Raw genomic sequence first — 25,197 nt, 5'->3', positions numbered from 1 at the left:
AAAGATAATAAGCGGGCGCGTACTATTGAATGAGTGAAGTAGAAGTGTTCAAAAAGAAATGAAAGAAAAAAACGGGGTGAGCGGGGTGAGGTGTTCAGATGCGACAGCGAAGGAACAAGGAGCATGATAATACTGCCAGTTCTTCCAAGTAGAAATAAAAAACAAGAAGATGGGGAATTAGCTTTAGGTGTAAGCAGGAACGGTCAGTACGGAGGGTTCAGCTTTCTCAGAAAAGAGGAATATAGGTTTTTGCTATGTTGCAAAGTGAGGCTTGAAAAAACTAGAAAGAAAGGTAAAATGAGGGGAAAGGCCTAAAATACTGATTGTATCAAGAGGTGTCCGGTCAAGCGTAAATCGTGGTATAATGAAATGAAAGCTACGGGGGGGGGGGGGGGGGGGGCACGAAAGTACGTCTCATAGAAACATTTAAACAAGCTAAACAACTGAAGAACGGGCATGTAAAAAAAATGAGAATAGATGGCATATTTAGGTACACTTCCTCTCTCAAGTGGGTTATGATGAATTGTAGCTGGTAATTAAAACCAGATACCAGATTTCGTCAGTACTTGAAAATGCGAAGATTTTTTGTGTTGCCGCTGCAGAAATAAACATAAATTTCCAACCATAGAAATTTTTTCTTCACCGATACAAAAGTTCGGTGGTCTTTTCTTCTTTTTTGTAGCAGATGACCTGTTTTTGCACCTATAATTCATACGTGCTAAAATGAATTCATCAGCCAGAGAAATTCGTTGTTTCGCATTCAAAATGTCATGCGATAGAGCCCATCTCTGCAGAATGCTCACTGTGACATTTTTACTGTGTGTGAAAAAATAAGATGTAGAAACACTCACGTGCCGTTCGCTTCCTCAACGAACAAGACACCGTAAATCCATGTCTTCTTTATGTATTTCAGAACCGGGAAGTTCGTGCTGGAGTCATCGCCTTGTTACACAGGGAAAAACATACACAGCTTCACTCCCGATAGTCGTAAGTATTAAAAAGCAATATGCCGGATTTAGTAATTTAAGTCAATATTGACGCCTTTCAACCTCGTTTACGGACGCGAAGTGACAACAATGTTGGAATCAATGCGGCCACACGAGTGCGGTGATGACGAGACTGGTGCCGAGGAGTTTACGCAACGCGCAGAGGAAGCCAGGCAGCTTGCGCGTTTGCGAATTAAAGAACAACAGGAATACGATGCCCGACACTACAATCATCGGCACAGACCCGTCACATACAACGTCGGTGACCAGGTGTGGGTCTGGACTCCGATTCGCCGGCGGGGGCTGTCTGAAAAGCTCCTGCGAAGATACTTCGGCCCGTACACAGTTCTGCGCCGCATCAGCGATGTGAATTATGAAGTTGTCCCCGACAGCCACAACTGCTCCAAACGCCGGCGGCATCTGCCCGAGGTTGTGCACGTGCTTCGTATGAAGCCATACATTTCCTAGTGACCTCAACTTTGCACCGTCTGTGCACAGCCTGCGACGGTTGGTGCATCGGGACGATGCCTTTTTTTTTCAAAGGGGGGGCAAATGCCACATCCTATATGGTCGCCGCGGGTATGTGCCAGGCGATGAGAACGACGCTGAAGTAGCGCGCGAGTGGAAAAACAGAGACGACAACGACGTCGCGTTGACTGCTTTGATAAAGTGCTTTTATACGTCCTCTACGCCGGCTTTTCCGTCTCCTACTAGGCTGCGACAATATAACTCTCAAGTTTGGCATTTAAAGGTAACCAATGCGAATGTGTTTAGGTTGGGAATAGAAATAACGGATGCACGAGTTTTGAAATCTCTGGGCTATCCGCCTCATTATCTGACCCTTTGTTAATGCTCTATTTCATTACCATGTGGTGATAATGATGAGTTATCAATTTTTAATATCTCCTTTGAAACATGGCGGTGACAAACGGTCAGCTAGCCTGCTTGATCAAATGAGAATTTTGTATACGTATCCCGGTCTAGCATGTTGATCTCTCTCCTTGACATTTCCTTCGTATTTGCTTTCTTCTTTAAAACTTCTCTCTTTATATTGTTAAGTTACCTCTGCCTGTAGTGGCACCAGCTAAGTAAATCTCGTGCATGATTTTGTATTAATGCTACAGTTCATGCTTGTTTCGATGGGTCACCAGTTAATGCTCCCATAAGCTATTCAGAAACACCTATTTGTGACTTTAACAAATCAGCATTTCAATCGAGGGTCGCATCATTTCTTAGATCATAACCCGTGCCTTTGCAAGCGATGTGAGGCAGGTATGGAGAGACACACAACGATTAAGCGCACGATGGATGTGAATGTGGTTCCTAAGTGAATGAAGGTTCAGGGTTGGTTTCTGAATTGCTAGTTTAGAATGACCCTTAGACGGTGAGGTTATGATGGTTATTCAGAAAATTTCGGGCTTCAACAATAACACGTTGTTGGCATTTCTTACATTTAGTGGAACACTGGTTTATCGACAAGTTCCTGACGGCCTTTTTGTTTTCGTGCTTTTTTGTAGCTGATGTCCCTCTGGAGGATTACTACGTAATTTACGTAGATTGCGATAGTTGTATTGTTATTCGTCACCGCTATGCTGATAACGGTGAGTACCTTATATATTCTAGGCTACAAAGAATAGAAACAGAAGGAGAAATCGTCTTAAACTCGTTCTAAAAATATGTTCTTTTAATAAATATGAGTACGCATCTATAACTTCTTCACTAGCGAAGGCGATGAAGGCAAGAAAATGATTAACTGTCTTTGAAACCTTATTTCACACTATTGAAGGATCTCACAGAGAAATGAATCGGTGACATAAAAATGTCCGACGATTACGATACGCCCTAATGCGAAATTTGAGCGCAGCTTTATACGCGTTTTCCTTTGGCGATATATTGAGGCAAAGAATATGAGACCGAAATCCCCGCACCGACTCGCAGTGGGCCAGTGCTGCGGTGCCTTCGCAGAGGGAGGTGCAGTATGGGAACGCTGGCACGATGAGCGGCATCGGAGCCAGCTGTGCAAGAAGTTGACAACGAACGCGGGAGGAGTCACACGAGCGCGTTCGCGCGGTTGAACCACCGGTCGCGAACGCGCCAGCTGAAATAGAAGACGTCGCTCTTCGTCGGCGTATTGCTCCTCGGGTGTCCGGACTATAGAAGGCCTTCCCATTACGACGCCGGAAGAGAATTGAAATCGACACGCCGAATGCTGACACATGGCTTGTGCTGTTTTGTGACGCACACTTCTTTTGTTTTGCCGCTCGTTCCGTTTGAGATATGACAGATTAAACCAGTCGCGAGTCGGATCACCTGTCACCAATGGTACGAAAGTACTCGGCACAATGCTGGTGCGAGGTCCCTGGCCAACCTGGCCGAGCTCGGCCCAAGGTCAGCTACCGAGCGCGGCCCACATTTGGGGATTTACATTGGCCTCAACTTAGCTGACTTTATGGTCAGCGCTATTTCGCTGACCTGAATGGCCAACCTGACCATCTATGAGCCACAATAAAACCACTCTTGACCCGGTGATAATTTGCAAAATTTGTAGGCCGTTCGTTTTTAGACGTTTTTGTAACCAAACGCCGAGGCATACTGGTGTAAGGTCAGCCCACACAAGTACAAAATGTAGCGAAAGCCTGTGATCCATTTGTTGACAAAGATCTGTAAACGACACATGGTGGAAGCACTCTAACAGGGTGACATGTTTTATTGGACTTGACTAAATGTTGTATTGTCGAAATAGGGAAGCGTACCTTACATAGCAGCGACGTGGTTCTGAGAATAGCACTAAAACATACGTATCGCTCGATATTTGGACCATAAGAGAGAGAGAGAGAGAAATGGAAATGAGAGAAAGGCAGTGAGGTTAACCAGAGTGAAAGCCTCCGGTTTGCTACCCTGCACTAGGGGAAGGGAAAGGGGAAGTAAATACGGAAAGAAGAGCGGGGACAAAAAGAAAGGCGTGAAAAAAGGGGGACGGGATGGGATCAATATAGTCTTTCTAATAGGCCACTGCCATCTAAAAAGGTGAAAAAAGCCTTGACCGACTTTCGGGGTGTCACGAGCGATAGCAGACGACGCTTGATGCGTATGGGTCTCGCGCCTTGGCGCGAAGAAAACAACAAAGATCGCGCCAAGTTCGCGTTCGCGAGGGATGCTCGAGGAATAAAAAAGATGGGCTTGGCAGTCATTTCCTGGTCTCCGTGTCTGGATGCGTCTTACGTCGCCCCGGAGCCCATAGAAACCAATGGCCACAACGGCACGTCACATTTGGCGCCCAACGGCTCAAGGTGAGCTACGAAGACGTTTACCCCCCCCCCCCCCCCCTTCTTTTTTTATGTGGGGACGTCGCTCGCTACGTGCTCCTTTGGTCGAACCACTGACTTCAGGACAGCGTCGTCTCCGTAAACCCAAGATGGTGACCGCCCAGTGTTCCACCGGTGTGTTCGAACAGCTGGATAACGCCGCGCGGGTGGAAGCCTACAGAGTAGCTGTGTGCGAATCAGGTGCCTTAAGGTCCGAAGTGGATCAGCTCTGCCGCGAATTGGAAGGACTGAAATGAATGTTTTCGGAGGGACATGACGCCGCCAATGAAGTCGACTCACCAAAGCCACCGCTTGACCCACAGTTGTAGGCAAGTCTCGACTTCTTTTGCAACTTACTCGCTCCGATTGTGGAACGCATCGGAGTCGGAACTCGGAACTTGGAGTCGAAAGTGCGTGAGGACTTGGATGCCGAATCCTACATGAGTGCGGCGACGAGGGTTGCGTCGATAAATGTTAAACGCGGCTTGGGAAACCAACGCGGCAAAGCTAAAGACGAAGAAGCTCCTTTATGCGTGCCTAATGACTCGGGTGAAGACACTCGCGACCGACTTTCAAGTTTCGCGGCAAGCTCCTTACCACAGCTTGGGAAAGATGTCACCGCTTGGTCTCATCAAGTTGATTTTTGGTTCAGAACCTTCAGCGTTCATGAAGATGTCGCGATACCCTTCATTATTTCCAGGCACCCAGCTAAGGATTTCACATGGATGCGGCATCACGCAAAGATGGCCGGTATCACTACTTGGGCTAATGTATATAAAGGCAGCGTTCCGCCGCCGTTATAACATAGATTATGATGTAACATCTACCCAGCGTATGTTCTGAGCTACACAAGTAGCTGGAGAGTCATGCACAGACTTTGCATACCGCAAGTTGGGCCTCATGGAATAATGTAATTATCCACTATTGCAACAGGAGGAGTGTCAAGTCATCATGACTATGCCTTCAGCCAAGACCAAGAAACACTTCTTTGACAAGAATTTCAAGAGCCTGGATGACATGATAAACTCTTTTGTGCGTTTCAACCAGATCAGCAATTCTGAGGAAAACGTTATAGTTCTTGCGGTTGAACCTCCCCCATCGCAGAAGCGTTCGCCACGGAAGGCTACGCGGAATAGTCAGCGCAAGGAGAGTATAGAGTCTAACGGTTCCTCGGAGAACCAGGTGCCACGAAGAAACCTGCCTCAAAGGCAACATGCGAACAGGAAGCCATCTCCGAGGCATCCGACTTATTATTCACCGGGTTTTTTAACAGTTCCCAAGATAATACCACCAGAATTCGTAAACTGTGCTTGAACTGCTTTAGAAGTGGACATTTGGCACACAATGTCGTCTACCGCTAACTGCAATATTTTTAAAGTGCCAGAAGGGATTTGAGTCCGCCAGTCCAAAACAGAAGGGAAACGATCAACGGGTGACGCCAATGCCTGCGAGCAGTCATCAGCGATTGAGCAGGTGTCTTGTGCTACTGAAGCGGGTATTTTTTCCGTTCCCATCATCATCAATGACCAATCATCTCCTGAGGATCTTGAAAAACCAGCAGCTTATGCAGTTGTTGACTCGCAGCATCGTCGAAACCAAATTGGCGACGTCAACTTTAACATTGGAACAACGTTATCCTCAAGTGAGATGCAGCTCATGAAGATGTAAGCGCAAAATGCTGCTTGCTTTGCACAATCAAGTACGGATCTAGGCTCCTGCAAAGTTGAGCAACATTGCATTCCGACTGGGGATGGAAAGCTTATCTCCCAACGACCTCGCAGGTTGTCTCCTGCGCAGTGTGGCCTCGTCAAGAGCCTGATCAAGGATCTCATGGATGCAAACATAACCCGGCCTTCTCGGAGTCCTTGGGCTTCGCCGATGATCCTAGTAGCGAAGAAAGACGGACAACACGCATGTGCGTCGATTATCTACGGCTCAACGCAGTGACTGAAGATATTGCTTGCCCATTTGCAAGGATTGAAGATGCCCTGCAGGCGCTCACCGGGAGCAAATACTGTATTTAGTCGATTCTAAGCACCCCCTTTTTTTCACGATCGCGATGTCCAAAGTGAGGGGGGTGCTTAGATTCGAAAAATCTAGAATGACCCCCCCCTCCCCCCCTGCCTCTTTTCGCTGCAACATCACGACGATACGGGTGCGAGAAATAACATTTTCTTTTGCAAACATTCAAAAGAAAAATTGGTGCAGACAGTGAACCCACCGCTTGTTTCGGATGCTCAGTGCACTGTCGCTCGAGTTCGTCGCACAGTCCTGCTGTACGGCGTACTCGAGCCGTGGACGCCGTGCCACCTCAGGACTACGACGGCTCCGGCTCGATGACAGAGTGAGCAAGCGCGCTTGGCGGCCTTGGCTACACGCTCTTCCTAACAAATCGGGGGTTGCTTAGATTTGCATGCAAACCTTTTTCCCAGTTTTCTCGCGAAAATAGAGGGGGTTGCTTAGAATCGGGGGGCGCTTAGAATCGCGAAAATACGGTACTTTTCTGTCATGGACATGGCATCTGGTTTTTGTCAGATAGCCATGCATCCCGAAGACATACAGGAGGCGGCTTTTGTGACACCTTGTGGACTCTATGAATTCCTAGGGATGTTATCTGGCCTTAAAGGCGCTCCTTTCACTTGTCAATGAGCCGTGGATACAATCATTGAAGGAATTAAGTACGATAATGCCTTCATCTGCTTGGATGATTGCATAGTGTTCAGTCGGACGTTTGAAGTCCACGTTTCGCACCAGAGGGAAATCTTTTCAAAGTTTCAGAAAGCAGCTTTGAAGTTTAAACCCCAGGAGTGTTTCTTCTTTTGCACTGCTCTTAATTACCTTGGGCATGTTGCCACAAAAGATGGGGTAAGTCCTCACCCATCGAAACTGGCGTCTGTTCAGATGTTCCGGCCTCCTCGAACCATGCAGGAACTCCAGTCATTCACTGGGCTTACGTCATACTTGAGGAAGTTTATGCCTAATTACAGTGTTATCGCTGCACTTGTACGATCCCTCCTAAAGAAGAATTCTGCTTTTTCCTGGGAAGAGGATAAGCAAGTGGCATTATTTGACACATTAAAGTGCTCTTTTTGTCAGCCGCCTGTCCTTAAGCTGTTCTCGGAGACACCAGAATTTGGTGTGCAAGTGCACACTGATGCATCTCGTCTCGGCGTAGGAGGTCTGCTGCTGCAAGATGATGAAAAGAGACGATATCGCCATGCGTTATACCTGAGCAGGACACTTAAAGGTGCAGAGTTTACTCTTCGACAGAACTGGAAGCTTTTGCCGTGAAATGGGCATTAGAGCAGTTGCCACCGTACTTGATAGGCCGGAAATTCCGAATGGTCAGTGACCACCACGCCCTTTACTAGATTTTGCGCTACAAGGAAGGTAACCAACGTCTTCTTCGCTGGTCGCTGGTTTTACAGGAATTCGACTTTGACGTCACCTGCAAATCAGGAATCCTGCGCAACGCACCGGTTTGTCTCTCAAGGATACCTCTCATTGTTCCAGAGAAAAGCGAAATCCTTACAGTATCCCATCGATCTTCGCGATACTGTGGCAACATGAGTGACGAACAGCGTCAGGACGCATTTTGCTCTAAAGTCCTGGAATGGTGCGTTGGGCACGAAGAAGTAACAGAAACGGGCCCAAAAGAAGTTTTTGATGCAGAATGAGGTGTTGTATAGGAGAGATCAAGCTACGGTCAGCAGTCGATTTCTCCTCTGCGTTCCTTCTCAGCGACAGGCTTAGGCACTTGGAAAAATGCATGAGGGAAGGTACAGTGGCCACATGGGCATCTCTCAGGTCCACATACTACTGGCCAAAGCTCTATGCGGATGTTAAACAGTATGTGAGCCACTATGACATTTGTCAGAGGATGGAGATGTCCACATCGGGGCATTATGAATTACAGCAACCAATAGATGTGCAAAGCCCTCTCCATACAGTTGGAATGTACATAACAGGACCCTTAAAGAGTTCTAGACGATATAAATATATTATTGTAGCCATTGACTACCTCACAAAGTTTGTTGAGGCAAACTCCTTGAGGAATATAGAAGCTACGACAGTTAGAACGTTCACTGAGCGTAGAATCGTCTTGAAGCACGGACGCCCACCCATGATTATTACAGATCGCGGTACTCAAATGATGGCGCATTCTACTGAAGCTTACCTCAAGCATCGCGGCACCACACATGCTTCCACTACCGCATCTCATCCTGCAGCGAATGGTTTGTGCGAAAGGGCCATGACAATCAAGCAGATGATTGCCATGCTGGAGGAGAAAAGTCGGCCAAGGTACTCCCATATGTTGTATTTTGTTACAACACCACGTACACAGTTCGCCTAACTCCATTCTTCTTAGTCTATGGTAGGGATCCAGCGCTGGCACTAGACGTTGTTTATCGCCGACGCGAACTTGAACTGAAAGAAGGGCCCAGTTATGGCGCGGTAGTGAGCGAAAGACTGCAAAAAGCTAGAGAGCTTGCGGCCGCATAGATCGGACTGGCGCAAGAAAAACAGGACTACTTCTACAAGTACCGCAAAGTCGTTGTGTTCGAAAGAGGACAAGTAGTGCTTCTTAAAGCTCCAGCGCTTGGTGTTAAATCGACCACGTGGTATAAGGGCCCCAGAAGATAGTGAACAGTCTCCCGTAAACTACGAGATCGAACTCACCGATAACATGGGAACGGACATTGCCCATGTGGAGAAATTGAGCCCTCATCATCATCATCATCAGCCTGGCCTACGCCCACTGCAGGGCAAAGGCCTCTCCCATACTTCAACTACCCGGGTCGTGTGCTAATTGTGGCCATGTTGTCCCTGGAAACTTCTTAATCTCATCCGCCCACGTAACTTTCTGCCGCCCCCTGCTACGTTTCCCTTCTTTCGGAATCCAGTCCGTAACCTTTAATGACCATCGGTTATCTTCCCTCCTCATTACAAGTCCTGCCCATGGCCATTTCTTTTTCTTGATTTCAACTAATATGTCTAACTCGCGTTTGCTCCCTCAACCAATCTGCTCTTTTCTTATCCCTTAACGTTACACCTTTATTCTTCTTTCCATAGCTGGTTGCGTCGTCCTCAATTTAAGTAGAACCCTTTTCGTAAGCTTCCAGGTTTCTGCCCCGTAGGTGAGTACTGGTATGACACAGCTTTTATACACTTTTCTCTTGAGGGATAATGGCAACCTGTTGTTCATGGTATGAGAATGCCTGTCAAACGCACCCCAGCCCATTCTTATTCTTCTGATTATTTCAATCTCATGATCCGTATCCGTCGTCACTACCGGCCCTAAGTAGATGTATTCCCTTACCACTTCCAGTGCCTCGCTATCTATCGTAAACTGCTGTTCTCTTCCGAGACTATTAAACATCACTTTAGGTTTCTGCAGATTAATTTATAGACCCACCCTTCTGCTTTGCCTCTCCAGGTCAGTGAGCATGCATTGCAATTGGTCTCCTGAGTTACTAAGCAAGGCCATATCATCAGCGAATCGCAAGTTGCTAACGTATTCTCTATCAACTTTTATCCCCAATTCTTCCCACTCCAGGTCTCTGAATACCTCCTGTAAACACGCTGTGAATAGCATTAGAGCGATCGTATATCCCTGCCTGACGCCTTTCTTTATTGGGATTTTGTTGCTTTCTTTATGGAGGACTACGTTGCATGTGGAGCCACTGTAGAAATCTCAGTATTTTTACATACGGCTCGTCTAGACCCTGATTCCGTAATGCCTCCATGATTGCTGAGGTTTGGACTGAATCAAACACTTTCTCGTAATCAATGAAAGCTATATATAAGGGTTGGTTATATTCCGCACATTCCCTTAGCACCTGATTGATAGTGTTAATATGGTCTATTGTTGAATAGCCTTTACGGAATCCTGCCTGGTCCTTTGGTTGACGGAAGTCTAAGGTGTTCCTGATTCTATTTGCAATTACCTTGGTAAATACTTTGTAGGCAATGGACAGTAAGTAGGCATTGCGTATACAGGGTGGCCAGTTTTTCTAGAACAATCTACACACCATCCTTCAACAAATCTGCTGTTACCTGATCCTCTCCAGATACCTTGCGCCTATGCATAGTTCCCAAGGCTTTATTTACTTCTTCCGGCGTTACTTGTGGGATGTCAAGTTCCTCTAGGCTATTCTCTGTTCCATTATGGTCGTGGTTGCCACTGGTACTGTATAAATCTATATAGAACTCCTCAGCCACTTGAACTATCTCATCCATATTAACAATAATATTGCCGGCTTTGTCTCTTAACGCATACATCTGATTCTTGCCTATTCCTATTTTATTCTTCACTGCTTTTAGGCTTCCTCCGTTCCTGAGAGCATGTTCAGTTCTACCCATATTATACTTCCTTATGTCAGCTGTCTTATGCTTGTTCTATTCTATCTGTAGGGTTAGATGCTTTCATACATTGGCGTTTCTTAATCAGATCTTTCGTCTCCTGCGATAGCTTACTGGTATCATGTCTAACGAGGTTACCACCGACTTCTATTGCACATTCCTTAATGATGCCCATAAGATTGTCATTCATTGCTTCAACACTAAGGTCCTCTTCCTGAGTTAAAGCCGAATATCTGCTCTGTAGCTTGATCCGGAACTCCTCTATTTTCCCTCTTACGGCTAACTCATTGATCGGCTTCTTCAGTACCAGTTTCTTCCGTTCCCTCCTCAAGTCCGGGCTAATTCGAGTTCTTACCATGCTATGGTCAGTGCAGCGCACCTTGCCGAGCACGTCTACATCTTCTATGATGCCAGGGTTAGCGCAGAGTATGAGGTCTATTTCATTTCTAGTCTCGCCATTCGGGCTCCTCTACGTCCACTTTCGGCTATCCCGCTTGTGGAAGAAGGTATTCATTATCCGCATATTATTCCGATCTGCAAACTCTACTAATAACTCTCCCCTGCTATTCCTAGAGCCTATGCCATATTCCCCCACTGACTTGTCTACAGCCTGCTTCTTGCCTACCCTGGCATTGAGGCAGTCCATCAGTACAATGTATTTTGTTTTGACTTTGCCCATCGCCGATACCAAGTCTTCATATAAACTTTCGACTTCCTGCTCATCATGACTGGATCTAGGGGGTAGACCTGTACGACCTTCAATGTGTACCTCTTAAGTTTCACAACAAGACTGCCACCGTCTCGGTAATGCTATTGTATTCCTCTATGTTACCAGCTATATCCTTATTAATCAACAATCCGACTCCTAATTCTCGTCTCTCCGCAAAGCCCCGGTAGTACAGGGCGTGCCCGCTTTTTAGCACTGTGTATGCTTTTGTCCTCCTAACCTCGCTGAGCTCTATTATATCCCATTTAGTGCCCGCTAATTCTCCCAATAGCACTGCTAGATTTGCCTCACAGGATAACGTTCTAGCTTGAAACGTTGCCAGGTTCAGATTCTAATGGCCGCCTGTCCGGACCCAGAGATCCTTAGCAACCTCTGCTGCGTCACAGGTCTGACCACCGCAGTTGGTCAGTTGCTTCGCAGCTGATGGGGACTGAGGGCGAGGGTTTGTTGTATTCATGTAGGAGGTTGTGGCCAATCCTGCTTTCGTGAGGGTGTGCGTTACTGGTTCTGGTCACCTGGATGAGGCCGCACTCCAGGCCTGTTATGCAATTTTATCAACACGCGATTTTTTTTAATCCGGTGGAAAATTGCACGGAACCGGCATTCGAGCCACGGTCCTCTTGCACGCGAGGCGGATGCTCCACCTGTACGCCACCGCTGCAGTTTGCCAATTGCAGAGACGGAACAACGTTGTGCTTCGGACTAAGCTCTAAATGTGCCAGACGCAGTGTCGATGGAGTGCAGTGTGTGGTGCAGTATAGTGCCAGTGATGGTATTTACTTTCCATCTTTGAACATGGGACGACAATGCTTACCTTTGTAAATAGTTTCTGTTTTACTATTGCGAATGTTACGTGTTGTGTATTTAGCGTTGTATGGAGTCAGGACGAGTTGTCTCAAAACCTGGGCATGTCCCGAGCGATAGCAGACGACGCTTGGTGCGTACGAATCTTGCGCCTTGGCGCGAAAAGACAATGTTCGGCACCGAGCATGTGCTCGGGAGGGATGCTCGAGTAATAAAAAAGTCGGGCTTGGCAGTCCTTTCCTGGTCTCCACCGTGTCTGGATGTGCCTTACGCCACTCCGGAAACCATATAAACCGATGGCCACAACGGCACGTCACACGGTGCGACGAAAGTTCATGTGGGCCTTCCAAGACCGTCTGTTCTGAAAGTGGCCTGTCATCAAGGCGTGCCAACACGGCCACTAGTGACAGCCGGTGCGCGCTGTATCGAGGACAGTGGCAAAGTACGTGTTCTATGGTCTCCTCGCCGTCGCAGTGACTGCAAGCCGCGCTGTCGTCCATACCGACTCGGAAGGCGAAAGATCTTGTGAAAGCGACACCAAGCCACAGTCGGCAAAGTATTGCTGTCTCGAGTCGAGAGAGTCCAGATGGGGGTCGAAGGCGAAGGGACGGGTCCAGTCTGTATAAACGTGTGCTTCAAGCTTGGTGTGTTCCATAAAGATCTTATTGCTTCATTTCCAAGCACACGAATTTTCATTGCTGCGTCTGTTCTACAGAATGGAATGGAGTCTTGGAAGCTCTCCTAATATGCAGATCGTGCTGCTGCATCGGCATGTTCATTGCCCATTATGCCGCAGTGGCTTCGAATCCACAGTAACATGATGTGTCCTTGCTCGACGAGGTGGTGAAGCAGCAGTCTGATTTCTAGAGCTAAATGTTTGTGGTGCCCACGGCATAAGGCAGAAACCAAACAATGAACAGCAGCCTTGGAGTCACTGGACACGCTCCATTTTTTGGGCAGTTCATCAAAAATTACGCGAAGTACACAACGAATGGAAGCCAGTTCCGCGGCAGTCGGTTTAGTCTGGTGCGATAGTCGAATCTTTATGGTGAATGTTCTTGCAGGAAAGATAACTTATCCTGCAGACCCATTCACCGTGGTTGAAGCGTCAGTATATTGTCGCGAGAGGAAAAGCAAGCAGTCAGTTCCAAGCGAACGGCCTTTTACTGTTCGTTTCTGCAGCAGCTACCACACACTCTTCTTTATCCTCGGCTTCCAGCGTTACTTGCGCGTGCCATTACCCCTCCCTCCCCAAAAATGGAAAAGAAGAGGGACGACTTCTTGATGCGACTAGACGAAAGTTAGGCCAAGAAGAAGTTGGGGACATGATAAATGCCACAAAAAGAAAATAAAAGAACTGAGAAAGACAACGGACGTGAAGACAGGGGCCGCACCATGAAGTATGTGAATGGGAGTCAGTGCGAGTGGTTGGACTTCAACCTGGTAACGTGAACAACGTCAGAGGAATGTGGTCCACGGGAGTGGTGCGATGTTTCGGCTGGAATAACTTGGTAGTTGACAGGACTTAGACGATGCAAAACTATGTAGGGTCCAAAGTATCGGCGCAATAATTTTTATGAGCGGCCTCGTTGGCATATAGGGGTCCAAACCCATACGAGATCTCCCGGGTTGTACCTGACGTCTCGATGGCGTATGTTGTACCCACAAGCATCTTGACTTTGTCGAGATAAAATTCGTTGCCGTGCAAGGTGCCGCTCTGCTTCGGCACGCAGAACAAAAGCGTCTGTATCTGGTGTGGTAGGTTGAGACGAAGTTGGTAGGAGCATCACGTCGAACATAGTGGTGACGTCGCGTCTGTAGACAAGACGAAAAGGAGGAAGCCCGGTGGTTTATTGAAGCGCAGTGTTATACGCGAATGTCACATAGGGGAGCAGTTCGTCCCAATTTTTATGAACCATGGCGACATACATAGAAAGCGTATCTGCAATCGTTCTGTTGAGACGCTCAGTTAACCCGTTAGTCTGCGGATGATACGCAGTTGCCCCACGGTGCGTTGTTCCACTCAGCCGCAGAATATCTCGGACCAACTGTGCGGTGAAGGCTGTACCACGGTCTGTGATGACGACAGCGGGAGCACCATGTCGAAGGGCGATATTTTTGACAAAGAACTTGGCTACATCTGAAGCAGTAGCTCGATAAACGGCGTGTGTTTCGCAGTATCGAGTGAAGTAATCTGTGGCGACAACGATCGATCCAGCGGTTATCAGCCGAAGACTTGGGAAACAGGCCAAGTAAATCCATTCCGACTTGTTCAAAAGGTGAGCAAGGAGGTCGTACAGGCTGAAGCAGACCAGCTGGTTTCATTGGTGGAACGGTGCGACGCTGACTATTTCGACAACTTCTGACGTACTTCTTCACGGTTTTTGTGCGTTTTCGCTAGTAGTACTTCTGCTTGATTCTTGCCAGAGTACGCGTGAAACCAAGATGCTCGGACGTTGGTTTGTCGTGGCATGCACGTAGAACGTCGTCGCGAACAACGAGCAGGAACACGGTTGCCGTAGGGAGAAAGTTCCGCTTGTATAGGATGTCGCCGCATAGGCAGAAAGAGAAGTGACGCGCGAACTGCCGTGCGGGTTGTTGGCGGCTTCCTTCCAGGTGTTCAATCAAGGGTTGGAGCTCGGAATTTTGGCGGCGCCGTTGAGCGAGGTTTAAAGACGGAAGAGTACAAAGAAAACCACAGTCGTCGTCAGTATCTAGTGGTGCGGGTTTGACGGAGGCGCGGAAGAGACAATCGGCGTCCGTGTGTTTCTGGCCAGAATTAAAGACGATGGTCCCGTCAAATTTCTGCAACCGAAGGCTCCATCTTGCGAGGCAGCCTGAAGGATCCTTGAGATTTTCCAGCTAGCAGAGAGAGTGCTGGTCGCTGACGACACGGAAGGGGCGTCCGTACAAGTATGGCCGGAACATCTGGATAGTCCACACGACTGCCAGACATTCCTTTTCAGTTTGAGGCGATGAGCAAAACGTGAACAAGGTGAATGCAGGAGCCAACGTTTCGACAAGTGGACTTGTCTTCTTCAAGGCGACATATGCTTTCCTCGCCACAGTATACATAGAGGTGGGGTTATTCTAGAGGGGAGGGGGTGTGAGGCGGGAGGGCGCGAAAACGAGGGAAAGTGTGTTAGCGTGTCGAATTAGTAAAGGAACGCTGTGTGCAAGGTCAAAGCCAGGACCCTCACCCTAGTCTGTCAACCCACGCGCGTTAGCCGGCGTGTCAAGGGCGTCTGACACGCCAGCTGACGAAAAAAAAATAAATAAATAAAAAAAAGAAAGAAAGAAAAAGAAAAAGAAGGGAAGAAAAAGGAAAAGGGGGGGGGGATACGCCAAGAAATCAAACTAAGTGTTGTTGCCTATAGCTTGAGGTTTAGCATAGCGAATAGATTCTAAAGCTCCCTTTGAAACGTTTATGCCTATTGGTTGCAATGTCTTGAACTTATGGATAAGGTATGATTCTCTGTATTTTCTTTCTCGTTCAGAACGGAAATTTGACTGTAAGATGTAGAGTTTAAGTTCATCAAAGTTATGACCTGGTTGGTTGAAATGCTCGGCGACGGCTTTGGGAAGCTTTTTAGCTGTGTCCGCGCGATGTCCGTTTAATCTGACGTTCATTGATTGTCCTGTTTCACCGATATATTGTTTCTTACAGAAGGAACATTCAAGCATATAAATCACATCCGAACTTGTGCAAGTGAAGCTGAATTTGACTTCATGTGTATAATTATTTGCGGTGCTTTTAATTTTAATGTCACTTTGAAGGTGCCTGCAGGTTTTGCATCTAGGGCGACAACATGCTTTTATTACGGGGGAATGCTGCTGGCTGACTTTTGCGTGCACTAACATGTCTTTAAAGTTCTTGTTTCGGCGATAGGTAACCCTGGGTACATCCGGGAACGCTTTTCGCAGACGCTCGTTACTTGATAATATTGGGTGGTATTTTCTTAGGATGTTGTTTATGTTTGGGAGTGCATTAGAATATTTTGTTATAAAGGCCGGCGGTCTGTCAGATTCTAATGTGGGCTGTCTCTTCGCCAATTCCGACTGTCTCTCCAATCTTGACGCGGTATCATAAGCTCTATCGAGAGCAACTTGGGGATAGTTCCTTTCTGCTAGCGTTGATCTAAGGTCATTTAGGTGGTGGATATAATCGTGGTCTTCACTGCAGATTCTTCTTATACGTTTCGCTTGTCCGACAAAAATTCCTTGCTTGCAATGTCGTGGGTGATGACTGTTGTAGTCTAAATATTGCTGGCTGTAAGTAGGCTTCCGGTAAAGTGTCGTTCTCAGTTTTCCGTTTTCTATGTAGACCGTCGTGTCCAGGAAGTTGACCTGACTAGGAGAGTGGTGAGCAGTAAATTTAATACTCGGGTGAAAGCGATTGAAATGGCTAATTAAGTCGGTTAAGGCGCTTGTGCCGTGTTCCCATATTATGAATATGTCGTCAATGTAACGAAGATAGGTGTGGGGTTTTAAAGGGTAGGATTTCAGCAGGTCTGCTTCAAGCTGTCCCATGAAAATGTTCGCATACGTGGGAGCGAATGGCGTACCCATGCTAGTGCCGAAAATTTGCAGGTAGTGTGTAGAATCGAATTCGAAGTAGTTGAGCGTGAGAACTAACCTAAGGAGCGATAAGTAAACTTCAGGAGCGTGCGCTTGGGGATTGATTGACTGATATCAAAGGAAATTCTAGAGTCAACGCGGCATTGCCGGAAACGCAAAAATTTGACCCCCGCTCAACACCAAGTCCTTAAAGAACTTGCGAAAAGGAATGATATTGTAATAAAACCAGCAGACAAAGGCGGCAGTATCGTAATCTGGCCTATAGAAAAGTACAAGAATGAGGCCTCTAAACAACTGAACAACCACACCCATTACAGAAAACTTGACTCTAACCCAACCTCAGATTACAGCAATATTGTGTTAGGCACAATAGCGGAGCTCCGGTCCAGGGAACTAATCACGCAATCCGAATATCGCTTCATGATGCCCAAAAACAAAACAGCAGGCCGTTTTTATCTTCTTCCTAAAATACATAAAGTTCCGGTCGAAGAAATATTTACAGCAGAAATCCCAGGTCGGCCTATTGTGTCTAATAACAACACACCTACTGAGTCACTATCTAAATTCTTAAATCACCACCTGTCAAACATACCCACTACCCTCCCATCTTTCGTTCAAGACACGCCGCACTTCCTGCGAATTATCGACGGCATCAACGCCAACCAAATCCTTTCCGACCGCGCTATTCTAGTCACTTTGGATGTTTCTGCCCTTTACACCAACATTCCCATGAGTGAAGGAATTGAAGCCGTTTCTAGATCCCTCGCAATCAATCCCCAAGCGCACGCTCCTGAAGTTTACTTATCGCTCCTTAGGTTAGTTCTCACGCTCAACTACTTCGAATTCGATTCTACACACTACCTGCAAATTTTCGGCACTAGCATGGGTACGCCATTCGCTCCCACGTATGCGAACATTTTCATGGGACAGCTTGAAGCAGACCTGCTGAAATCCTACCCTTTAAAACCCCACACCTATCTTTGTTACATTGACGACATATTCATAATATGGGAACACGGCACAAGCGCCTTAACCGACTTAATTAGCCATTTCAATCGCTTTCACCCGAGTATTAAATTTACTGCTCACCACTCTCCTAGTCAGGTCAACTTCCTGGACACGACGGTCTACATAGAAAACGGAAAACTGAGAACGACACTTTACCGGAAGCCTACTTACAGCCAGCAATATTTAGACTACAACAGTCATCACCCACGACATTGCAAGCAAGGAATTTTTGTCGGACAAGCGAAACGTATAAGAAGAATCTGCAGTGAAGACCACGATTATATCCACCACCTAAATGACCTTAGATCAACGCTAGCAGAAAGGAACTATCCCCAAGTTGCTCTCGATAGAGCTTATGATACCGCGTCAAGATTGGAGAGACAGTCGGAATTGGCGAAGAGACAGCCCACATTAGAATCTGACAGACCGCCGGCCTTTATAACAAAATATTCTAATGCACTCCCAAACATAAACAACATCCTAAGAAAATACCACCCAATATTATCAAGTAACGAGCGTCTGCGAAAAGCGTTCCCGGATGTACCCAGGGTTACCTATCGCCGAAACAAGAACTTTAAAGACATGTTAGTGCACGCAAAAGTCAGCCAGCAGCATTCCCCCGTAATAAAAGCATGTTGTCGCCCTAGATGCAAAACCTGCAGGCACCTTCAAAGTGACATTAAAATTAAAAGCACCGCAAATAATTATACACATGAAGTCAAATTCAGCTTCACTTGCACAAGTTCGGATGTGATTTATATGCTTGAATGTTCCTTCTGTAAGAAACAATATATCGGTGAAACAGGACAATCAATGAACGTCAGATTAAACGGACATCGCGCGGACACAGCTAAAAAGCTTCCCAAAGCCGTCGCCGAGCATTTCAACCAACCAGGTCATAACTTTGATGAACTTAAACTCTACATCTTACAGTCAAATTTCCGTTCTGAACGAGAAAGAAAATACAGAGAATCATACCTTATCCATAAGTTCAAGACATTGCAACCAATAGGCATAAACGTTTCAAAGGGAGCTTTAGAATCTATTCGCTATGCTAAACCTCAAGCTATAGGCAACAACACTTAGTTTGATTTCTTGGCGTATCCCCCCCCCCTTTCCTTTTTCTTCCCTTCTTTTTCTTTTTCTTTCTTTCTTTTATTTATTTATTTTTTTTTTCGTCAGCTGGCGTGTCAGACGCCCTTGACACGCCGGCTAACGCGCGTGGGTTGACAGACTAGGGTGAGGGTCCTGGCTTTGACCTTGTACACAGCGTTCCTTTACTAATTCGACACGCTAACACACTTTCCCTCGTTTTCGCGCCCTCCCGCCTCACACCCCCTCCCCTTTAGAATAACCCCACCTCTATATATACTGTGGCGAGGAAAGCATATGTCGCCTTGAAGAAGACAAGTCCACTTGTCGAAACGTTGGCTCCTGCATTCACCTTGTTCACGTTTTGCTCATCGCCTTGAATTGCCATCTCCCGGATTCCCCGTCTTTTCTCTGCTTTTCAGTTTGAGTTGTTTTTATTCAGCAGCAGACAACGCCCGGCTGGCATAGGCAATAACGCGTCCAACACCAGCTTGAAATTGTACGAGCGTCGCTCCGAGACCAACGTTACTAGCATCAGTATGCACTTCTGTGTCGGCCTCTGTGTCAAAGTGACCAAGGATCGGTGGTGTCTGTAGACGTCGCTGAAGGTCGTGGAAGGCGTCGGATTGTGCCGGGCCCCAAACAAATGTGATGTCATTTTTGATGAGTTCTTGAAAACGTTCGGCAGTCTCACAAAAACTGGCCACAAAACGGCGGTATAATACGCACAAAGCCCTAAAAATTGGCGGGCATCGTGCTTTCTCTTCAGTATCGGGAACAGAGCAACTGCCATGGCTTTTTCAGGGTCAGGGCGTACACCAGTGCTGCTGACAATATGACCTAGAAATTTAAGCTCATATCCAAAGTGACATTTTTCGGGCTTCATAGACAGGCCGGCGGTGCGGATGGCTTGAAGAACCGCCTCAAGCAGCTCGATATGTTGCTCAAGCGTGGTGGAAAAAGCAACTACATCGTCCAAGTAGGCTAAACACGAGTGCCACTTGAGGTCAGATAAAACTGTGTCCATCAGGTGTTGAAATGTAGTCCAAGCGGAAAACAGTCCAAAAGGGAAGACCTTAAATTCATAGAGACTATCAGGTGTTATAAACGCCGTTCTTTCCTGGTCCCGTTCGTCAACTTCAGTCTTCCAGTACCCACTACGCAGATATATTGAAAAAAAGTAACGGGCACGGAGCAGGCGATCCAAAGAGTCATTAATCCGAGGAAGGGGGTAAACGTCCTTTTTTTTGATCTTGTTCAGTTTGCGATAATTGACACAGAATCGTAGTGAAGAGTCTTTCTTCTTAACTAGTACAACGGGTGAAGCCAAAGGACTTGTGGATGGTTGAATGACATCATCTAGCATTTGTTTAACTTAATGATGAATAGCACGCTGTTCTCTCTGCGACACGCGGTAGGCGTTTGGCGAACAGGTTGGGTGGTCGGTTCAGTGATGATTCTGTGTTTGGTTAAAGGAGTCTGCTTGACCTTCGACGTGGTGGCGAAACCGTCGCTAAATGATGATAGTAGAGTAAGGAGCCTCTCCTTTTCGGGTTGTTCTAGCTGTGGATTGGCGTTGATGTCAGCGGTCACGTCGACATCACTGGGTTCCGGAATCGAGATTGTCGTGACCGAAGCACAGGCGTTGGACTCGGTCGCTGTTTAAAAGGAGGCCATGGTGGTATGCCTCGCAATGTGCTTGTAGTCACCACTGAAGTTGGCAACTAGGATCGTGGTTTGCCTACTTTGGAGCCCTACGACACCTCGTGCGACGCCGACTTCTCGATCCAGCAAAATGGTGAGGTTACGGCGATGCCTATTCTTAGTTGGTCTTGGGGCATTCAACGAGGACGAAGATGATACTTCGAGGCGGTAACGTCGTGCAGTAATCGACCACGCGTAAAGCCACGAGATGTTCATCCTCCACACTCGAATTCGAAGAAACATAGAAAAGTCACGAAGAAGTCACGCAGGTTAATGATCGCCCGATATTCCCGGAGAAAATCCATGCCCAATATAACCAGCCGATAACACTTTGGCAGCACAAGCAAAGACGCTACGAAAGTCGAAGTACAAAGTGAAACTTTGGTGGTGCATCGTCCAATGGGTGGCACGAGGTGTCCTCCAGCCGTAATCAGATGTGGGCCGTCCCACTAGCCGAGTGGCCAGTGAGGCACTCATAACCGAGTAATCAGCTGCCGCATCGACAAGTGCAGTTGCCGGATAACCATCGACGGAAACAGTAATAGCAGTGGAAGTTCTTTTGGCAGTTTCGATTGAAGGCGTCACTGGTACACCGCGAGGGGGTGGCGTCGGCGGTTCGCATGACAGCGGCCTCACCCTCGGATTGCCGTTTTCAGTTTCCCCGGCGCGGGCTTCCACCGCTGACTCCAGCGGAATCAAAGGCGGGTTGAGCGCGGTTTGGTGACGCGTGCCGAGGAGGTGATTGCGACCGTGACTGTCTTCGCTGCGGGGCAGGAGGAAGCCGGTTACTTTCCAAGTATTCTTCGATTTCGTGTGGGCTTTCGCCATAACGCGGCCAACGGGCGTCCGGGTGGTATCCCCGCAGACCAATTCGTCGGTACTGGCAGTCGCGATACAAGTAACCAGCCTCCCCACCGTGGTAAGCCAACGGACTGTTGTCGGGAGCGTGCCATACTGTAGACTTGCCCGGACCAGGATGAAAGGCTGCTGGCAGATTCGTGTGGTGGATTGGACTTGGGAAGCGTCGAATCCCAGCAGGTGGCTGGGAGAAACGGCCCGTCGACGGCGCAGAAACCCGAAGAGCATCCGCGTGCGAGAAGGGGGGGGGGGGGGGTTCTGCACGTGTTGGTGGCGAGGGATGAACCACCTCGCCGATTTTCTCCCGAGTGTCGTCCGTAAGAGCCGAGGCACTCGGAAGGTGCCGGAGCCGTTGCATAAGACTGCTGCAGTTCGGACAATCTGCTGTATTAGTTCGGTAAGGGACTGCCTGTCATCAGTCAGGTACAAGAAAGCGTACAGCAGTCATGGTGGTCTGGCGTTCATACTGCGAGAGCCGCTACCGAAGCATGCTTTCCATGACTGTTGCCTCACGAACGAACTGAGACACTGCTGTAGGAGGTTTGCGCACGAGGCCCACGGAAAGCTGTTTAACAGAAGCACCTTGTTGTCTTCTGGCATTAGTGGGTCGACCCGATGCCCGACGGAACAATCGCGTCATGTTTTCGATGAACATGGCGACGGTTTGGTTCGGCATTTGGAACCTCGAAGACAGTGCCTGTTCGACTCTTTCTTTCCTTTCGGGGATGCTGAAGGCGTCGCGAAGCAGTCGGTAAAACTCCTGCCAGGTGGTAAATGAAGCTTCATGGTTCTCGTACCACACTCTTGCCGCGTCTAAAAGGGAAGAGTAGACGTTCTTCCACTTACGGGGATCGTCCAGTCATTAAAGGTGGCGACCTGGTCGAAATGGTCCAACCAGTCTTCAGCGTCCTCAAAGGCGTCGGCGTGGAACGGGTTAGGCATGCGAGGCGCGTTGGCAATGCATAATACAGCAGCGTTCGGGATCCCCTTGGTTTGGCTTGCGGTTGTTGTTGACATCTTCCTCACGGAGCTTGCGAGGGGACTGTATTGCGGTTGAAGACCTTGGAGGCGACGGCTGCTTCGATGGATTTCTGCCGTCCCCGAGGTACTGGCGTCAGTAGCTTCTGGTTCAGGGCCAGTAGGCACAGGGCGGATGCTTACCCTGCGCTTCCACCAGTTTGTCGCGAGAGGAAAAGGCAAGCAGTCAGTTCCAAGCGAACGGCCGTTTACTCTTCGTTTCTGCAGCAGCTACCACACACACTTCTTCATCCTCGGCTTCCAGCGTTACTAGCGCGTGTCAATATAGATGATGATGCTCGTTGTATTTCTAGTACAGAAAGAGCAGCGAAAGCTGCTTGAGTGCTGGAGATCAGAGTTGTGCTTTTGTTTGTATTCCTGGTACCATTAGCCGAACTTTTGCTTGAGCCAAGTACCATGGCCGAAACGGAAATCTCACTGGAGCTGCATAACCTGATGGAAGGTATGCACGGTAGGGCAGGACTGTCTGACAAGAGGAGGCAAGTGCTCTATCATCTGGCAGTATATGTCAGTATATATATGGCAGTACATATATGTGCCGTCAAAAGTTTATACACATATACTAATAAAAATCAGTTAAGTAAATTTCAGTGAAGTCCGTAAGTTGCGCCCTTCCCTAACCTGCCTTTCACCTGTCAGTGCGTCCTGTATCTGTGGGTGCTGACGATCTAACGATTCACAATGGAATTAACATCTTGCATTGCCACTTTGGAATGGTTAGCTAACGAGGCAGCCTGCAAATAGAGAAGGAACAAGGCATTAGAATCACTTGTGTCGAACTGTTTGTCCAGATTATCCTACGTTTCAGACCCCGAGGAGCCTAAACGCATGCGATTAAGCAACAATGCTACATTTCACGACTATGAAGAACACATAAAGCAGCCTTTTCTGAGAACATAGGACATATCGAGGTTAGCTACAACAGGATTACACGTAAGTCTTCGGGCAAATGGGAATCTTACTCTGTTGTTTTAACACTTGAACATATATATTTTTTAAAATTCAAGAGTACCTGCCTTTACGGAAGAGGAGAACAATGGCCCACTTGTCACTAACCGTGCACTAAGTCGCATGGGATTGCGTGCCCCCCAACTTGTCCTCGCTTTTCTTCACGCGGTAAGAACATGAAGCCATACGATCCAGCCCGACTTTCGGTCTTTATAAATATACAAAAGACGGAGTCATAATCTGAGATTTCTCCGGGACTCTCAACAGAAATTAAAGTAAAAATTGAATAAGCAGGCAAAAAATATTTTCTAGAACAAATATAAACAGCTTAAACAGCTTGAAAACAAAAACAAAAGCACAATACACAACGCCAACCGCTAAATGAAAATGCACTAAGTAAATGCAAAACGTAAGGCAAAAATTGGTTTCTTCCTTTAGTGTTATGAGCAATACCTCCTCGTAACATTGAAGCAAGAAGTGTATTCTAAGAAGCAATGGCCAGCTTCGTTGCTGATTCGCAAGTACAAGTCAATAAATGTGCACAGTCTTCTATAGTTAATTCCACTTTCGCTCGAAGAACGAGGAAACAACAGTGGTAGCAAGCACACGAGGTCAGTGCTGCTGCGTGTTTTAACAGCACTGCGGAGGCTACCAGGCGTGTAAAAGACGCGACGGTGATTCCGCATACGCGACGAAACGGCGTCGTTCCCATATGGCGCGTTTTCGCGAGCGAAAACGCGATGCGCATCAAGCGCCCGCACCGCCGCGGACGCAAAGGCATTCGCACGGACTGAGACGAAAAGGCGGCGCGGTCTCGCCTTGCATCTTGATGCCTGATCGCGCTTTGTATTGTGTTTAGCATGGTCGCACCAGAGTGCGCGTGCGCCGGTCCCCGTCGCGACTGCCCGCCGACGCAGTCCACAGAGTAACAGAGCAGGATGGGTGGATGGATGCTACGAGCGTCTCCTTTGGAACGGGGCGGTGGGTTGTGCCACCAAGCTCGTGCTGTTGTACTGCGATGTCCTAACTAGGTTAAAAAAGGAATGATGCGCGGACGGCAACGCGTTCTGGTGGCGTTCTCCGGCTGTCCCATTTTCCGCTCACCATGTTGGCTCGATGCCAAGAAACTAGCGTGATAATGATCGCTTGACGTAAGTACAGCCAAAAACTTTCGGCGGAGCCTGGAATGAACGCTTTGGTGTTAAAATAGCGCTAACAACTTGCAACTTCGAACACATTAACAATAATAGATAATGAAGAAAGCTTAGAGTACCGAACTAAATGTAGGAAAAGGTAATAATGATTTCTATAAATCTGGTAACAATTATACAATTTCATTTTTTTATTGATGATGTATTTTTCTTGTAACTACTGCGCATCCTAACTAGTAACAGCATAAGTTACTATCAATAGGTACGCGTGAATATTGACTCGAGCAAACTGTGTCCACTCACGTCGTGCCTTTTGTGAGACGGCCCGCGTAGTAATTCCAAAATGATTTGCAAAGCTTGTGCACTCTCGATGCTCTCGATTTCGCGCTCTTATTTGGTTCGTACTTTCCAGGCAACGGCTGCTCCTTGTGGCGACGCAGGGGCACGCTCGACGAGCCGAACGACTGCTGCGAGTTCATCTACGACGAGAACTGCGGCTCATCGCCCAAGTACCCAGTGTACGAGCAGTCGTGTGGGTTCTAGCCGCAATGGCCTTCAAACATCGTCACGGAACCTCTTTGCAACAAATGCAATTGTGCAAAAAAAAAAAAAAGAAATAAAGCTCGCACACAGCA

General features: G+C 47.6%; 2 protein-coding genes across 5 annotated transcripts in view; one reads left to right on the top strand and one right to left on the bottom strand.

The window, feature by feature from the left end:
• The window catches only part of LOC126545112 (venom metalloproteinase antarease-like TfasMP_A), a 129,691-nt gene that overhangs the window by 92,432 nt on the left and 12,062 nt on the right, over window positions 1-25,197 (bottom strand). The window lies entirely within an intron of this gene.
• Window positions 1-25,197, top strand: part of LOC129388121 (uncharacterized) — a 27,037-nt gene extending 1,840 nt beyond the window's left edge. Inside the window, exons 3-5 of one of the 2 annotated variants that reach the window (XM_055078227.1) lie at window positions 914-987; window positions 2,504-2,587; window positions 24,975-25,197. In XM_055078227.1, coding sequence (XP_054934202.1) covers window positions 914-987; window positions 2,504-2,587; window positions 24,975-25,105 — 289 coding nt within the window. In that variant the 3' untranslated portion in view covers window positions 25,106-25,197. The remainder of the gene's footprint in view (window positions 1-913; window positions 988-2,503; window positions 2,588-24,974) is intronic. The other variant, XM_055078228.1, reaches the window with a different exon arrangement.

The sequence above is a fragment of the Dermacentor andersoni genome, chromosome 10, assembly GCF_023375885.2.
Source record: "Dermacentor andersoni chromosome 10, qqDerAnde1_hic_scaffold, whole genome shotgun sequence".
In the NCBI taxonomy this organism is placed as follows: domain Eukaryota; kingdom Metazoa; phylum Arthropoda; class Arachnida; order Ixodida; family Ixodidae; genus Dermacentor; species Dermacentor andersoni.
Note: the sequence above shows the minus strand (reverse complement) of the source record. Positions and strands in the feature narration are given on the sequence as shown.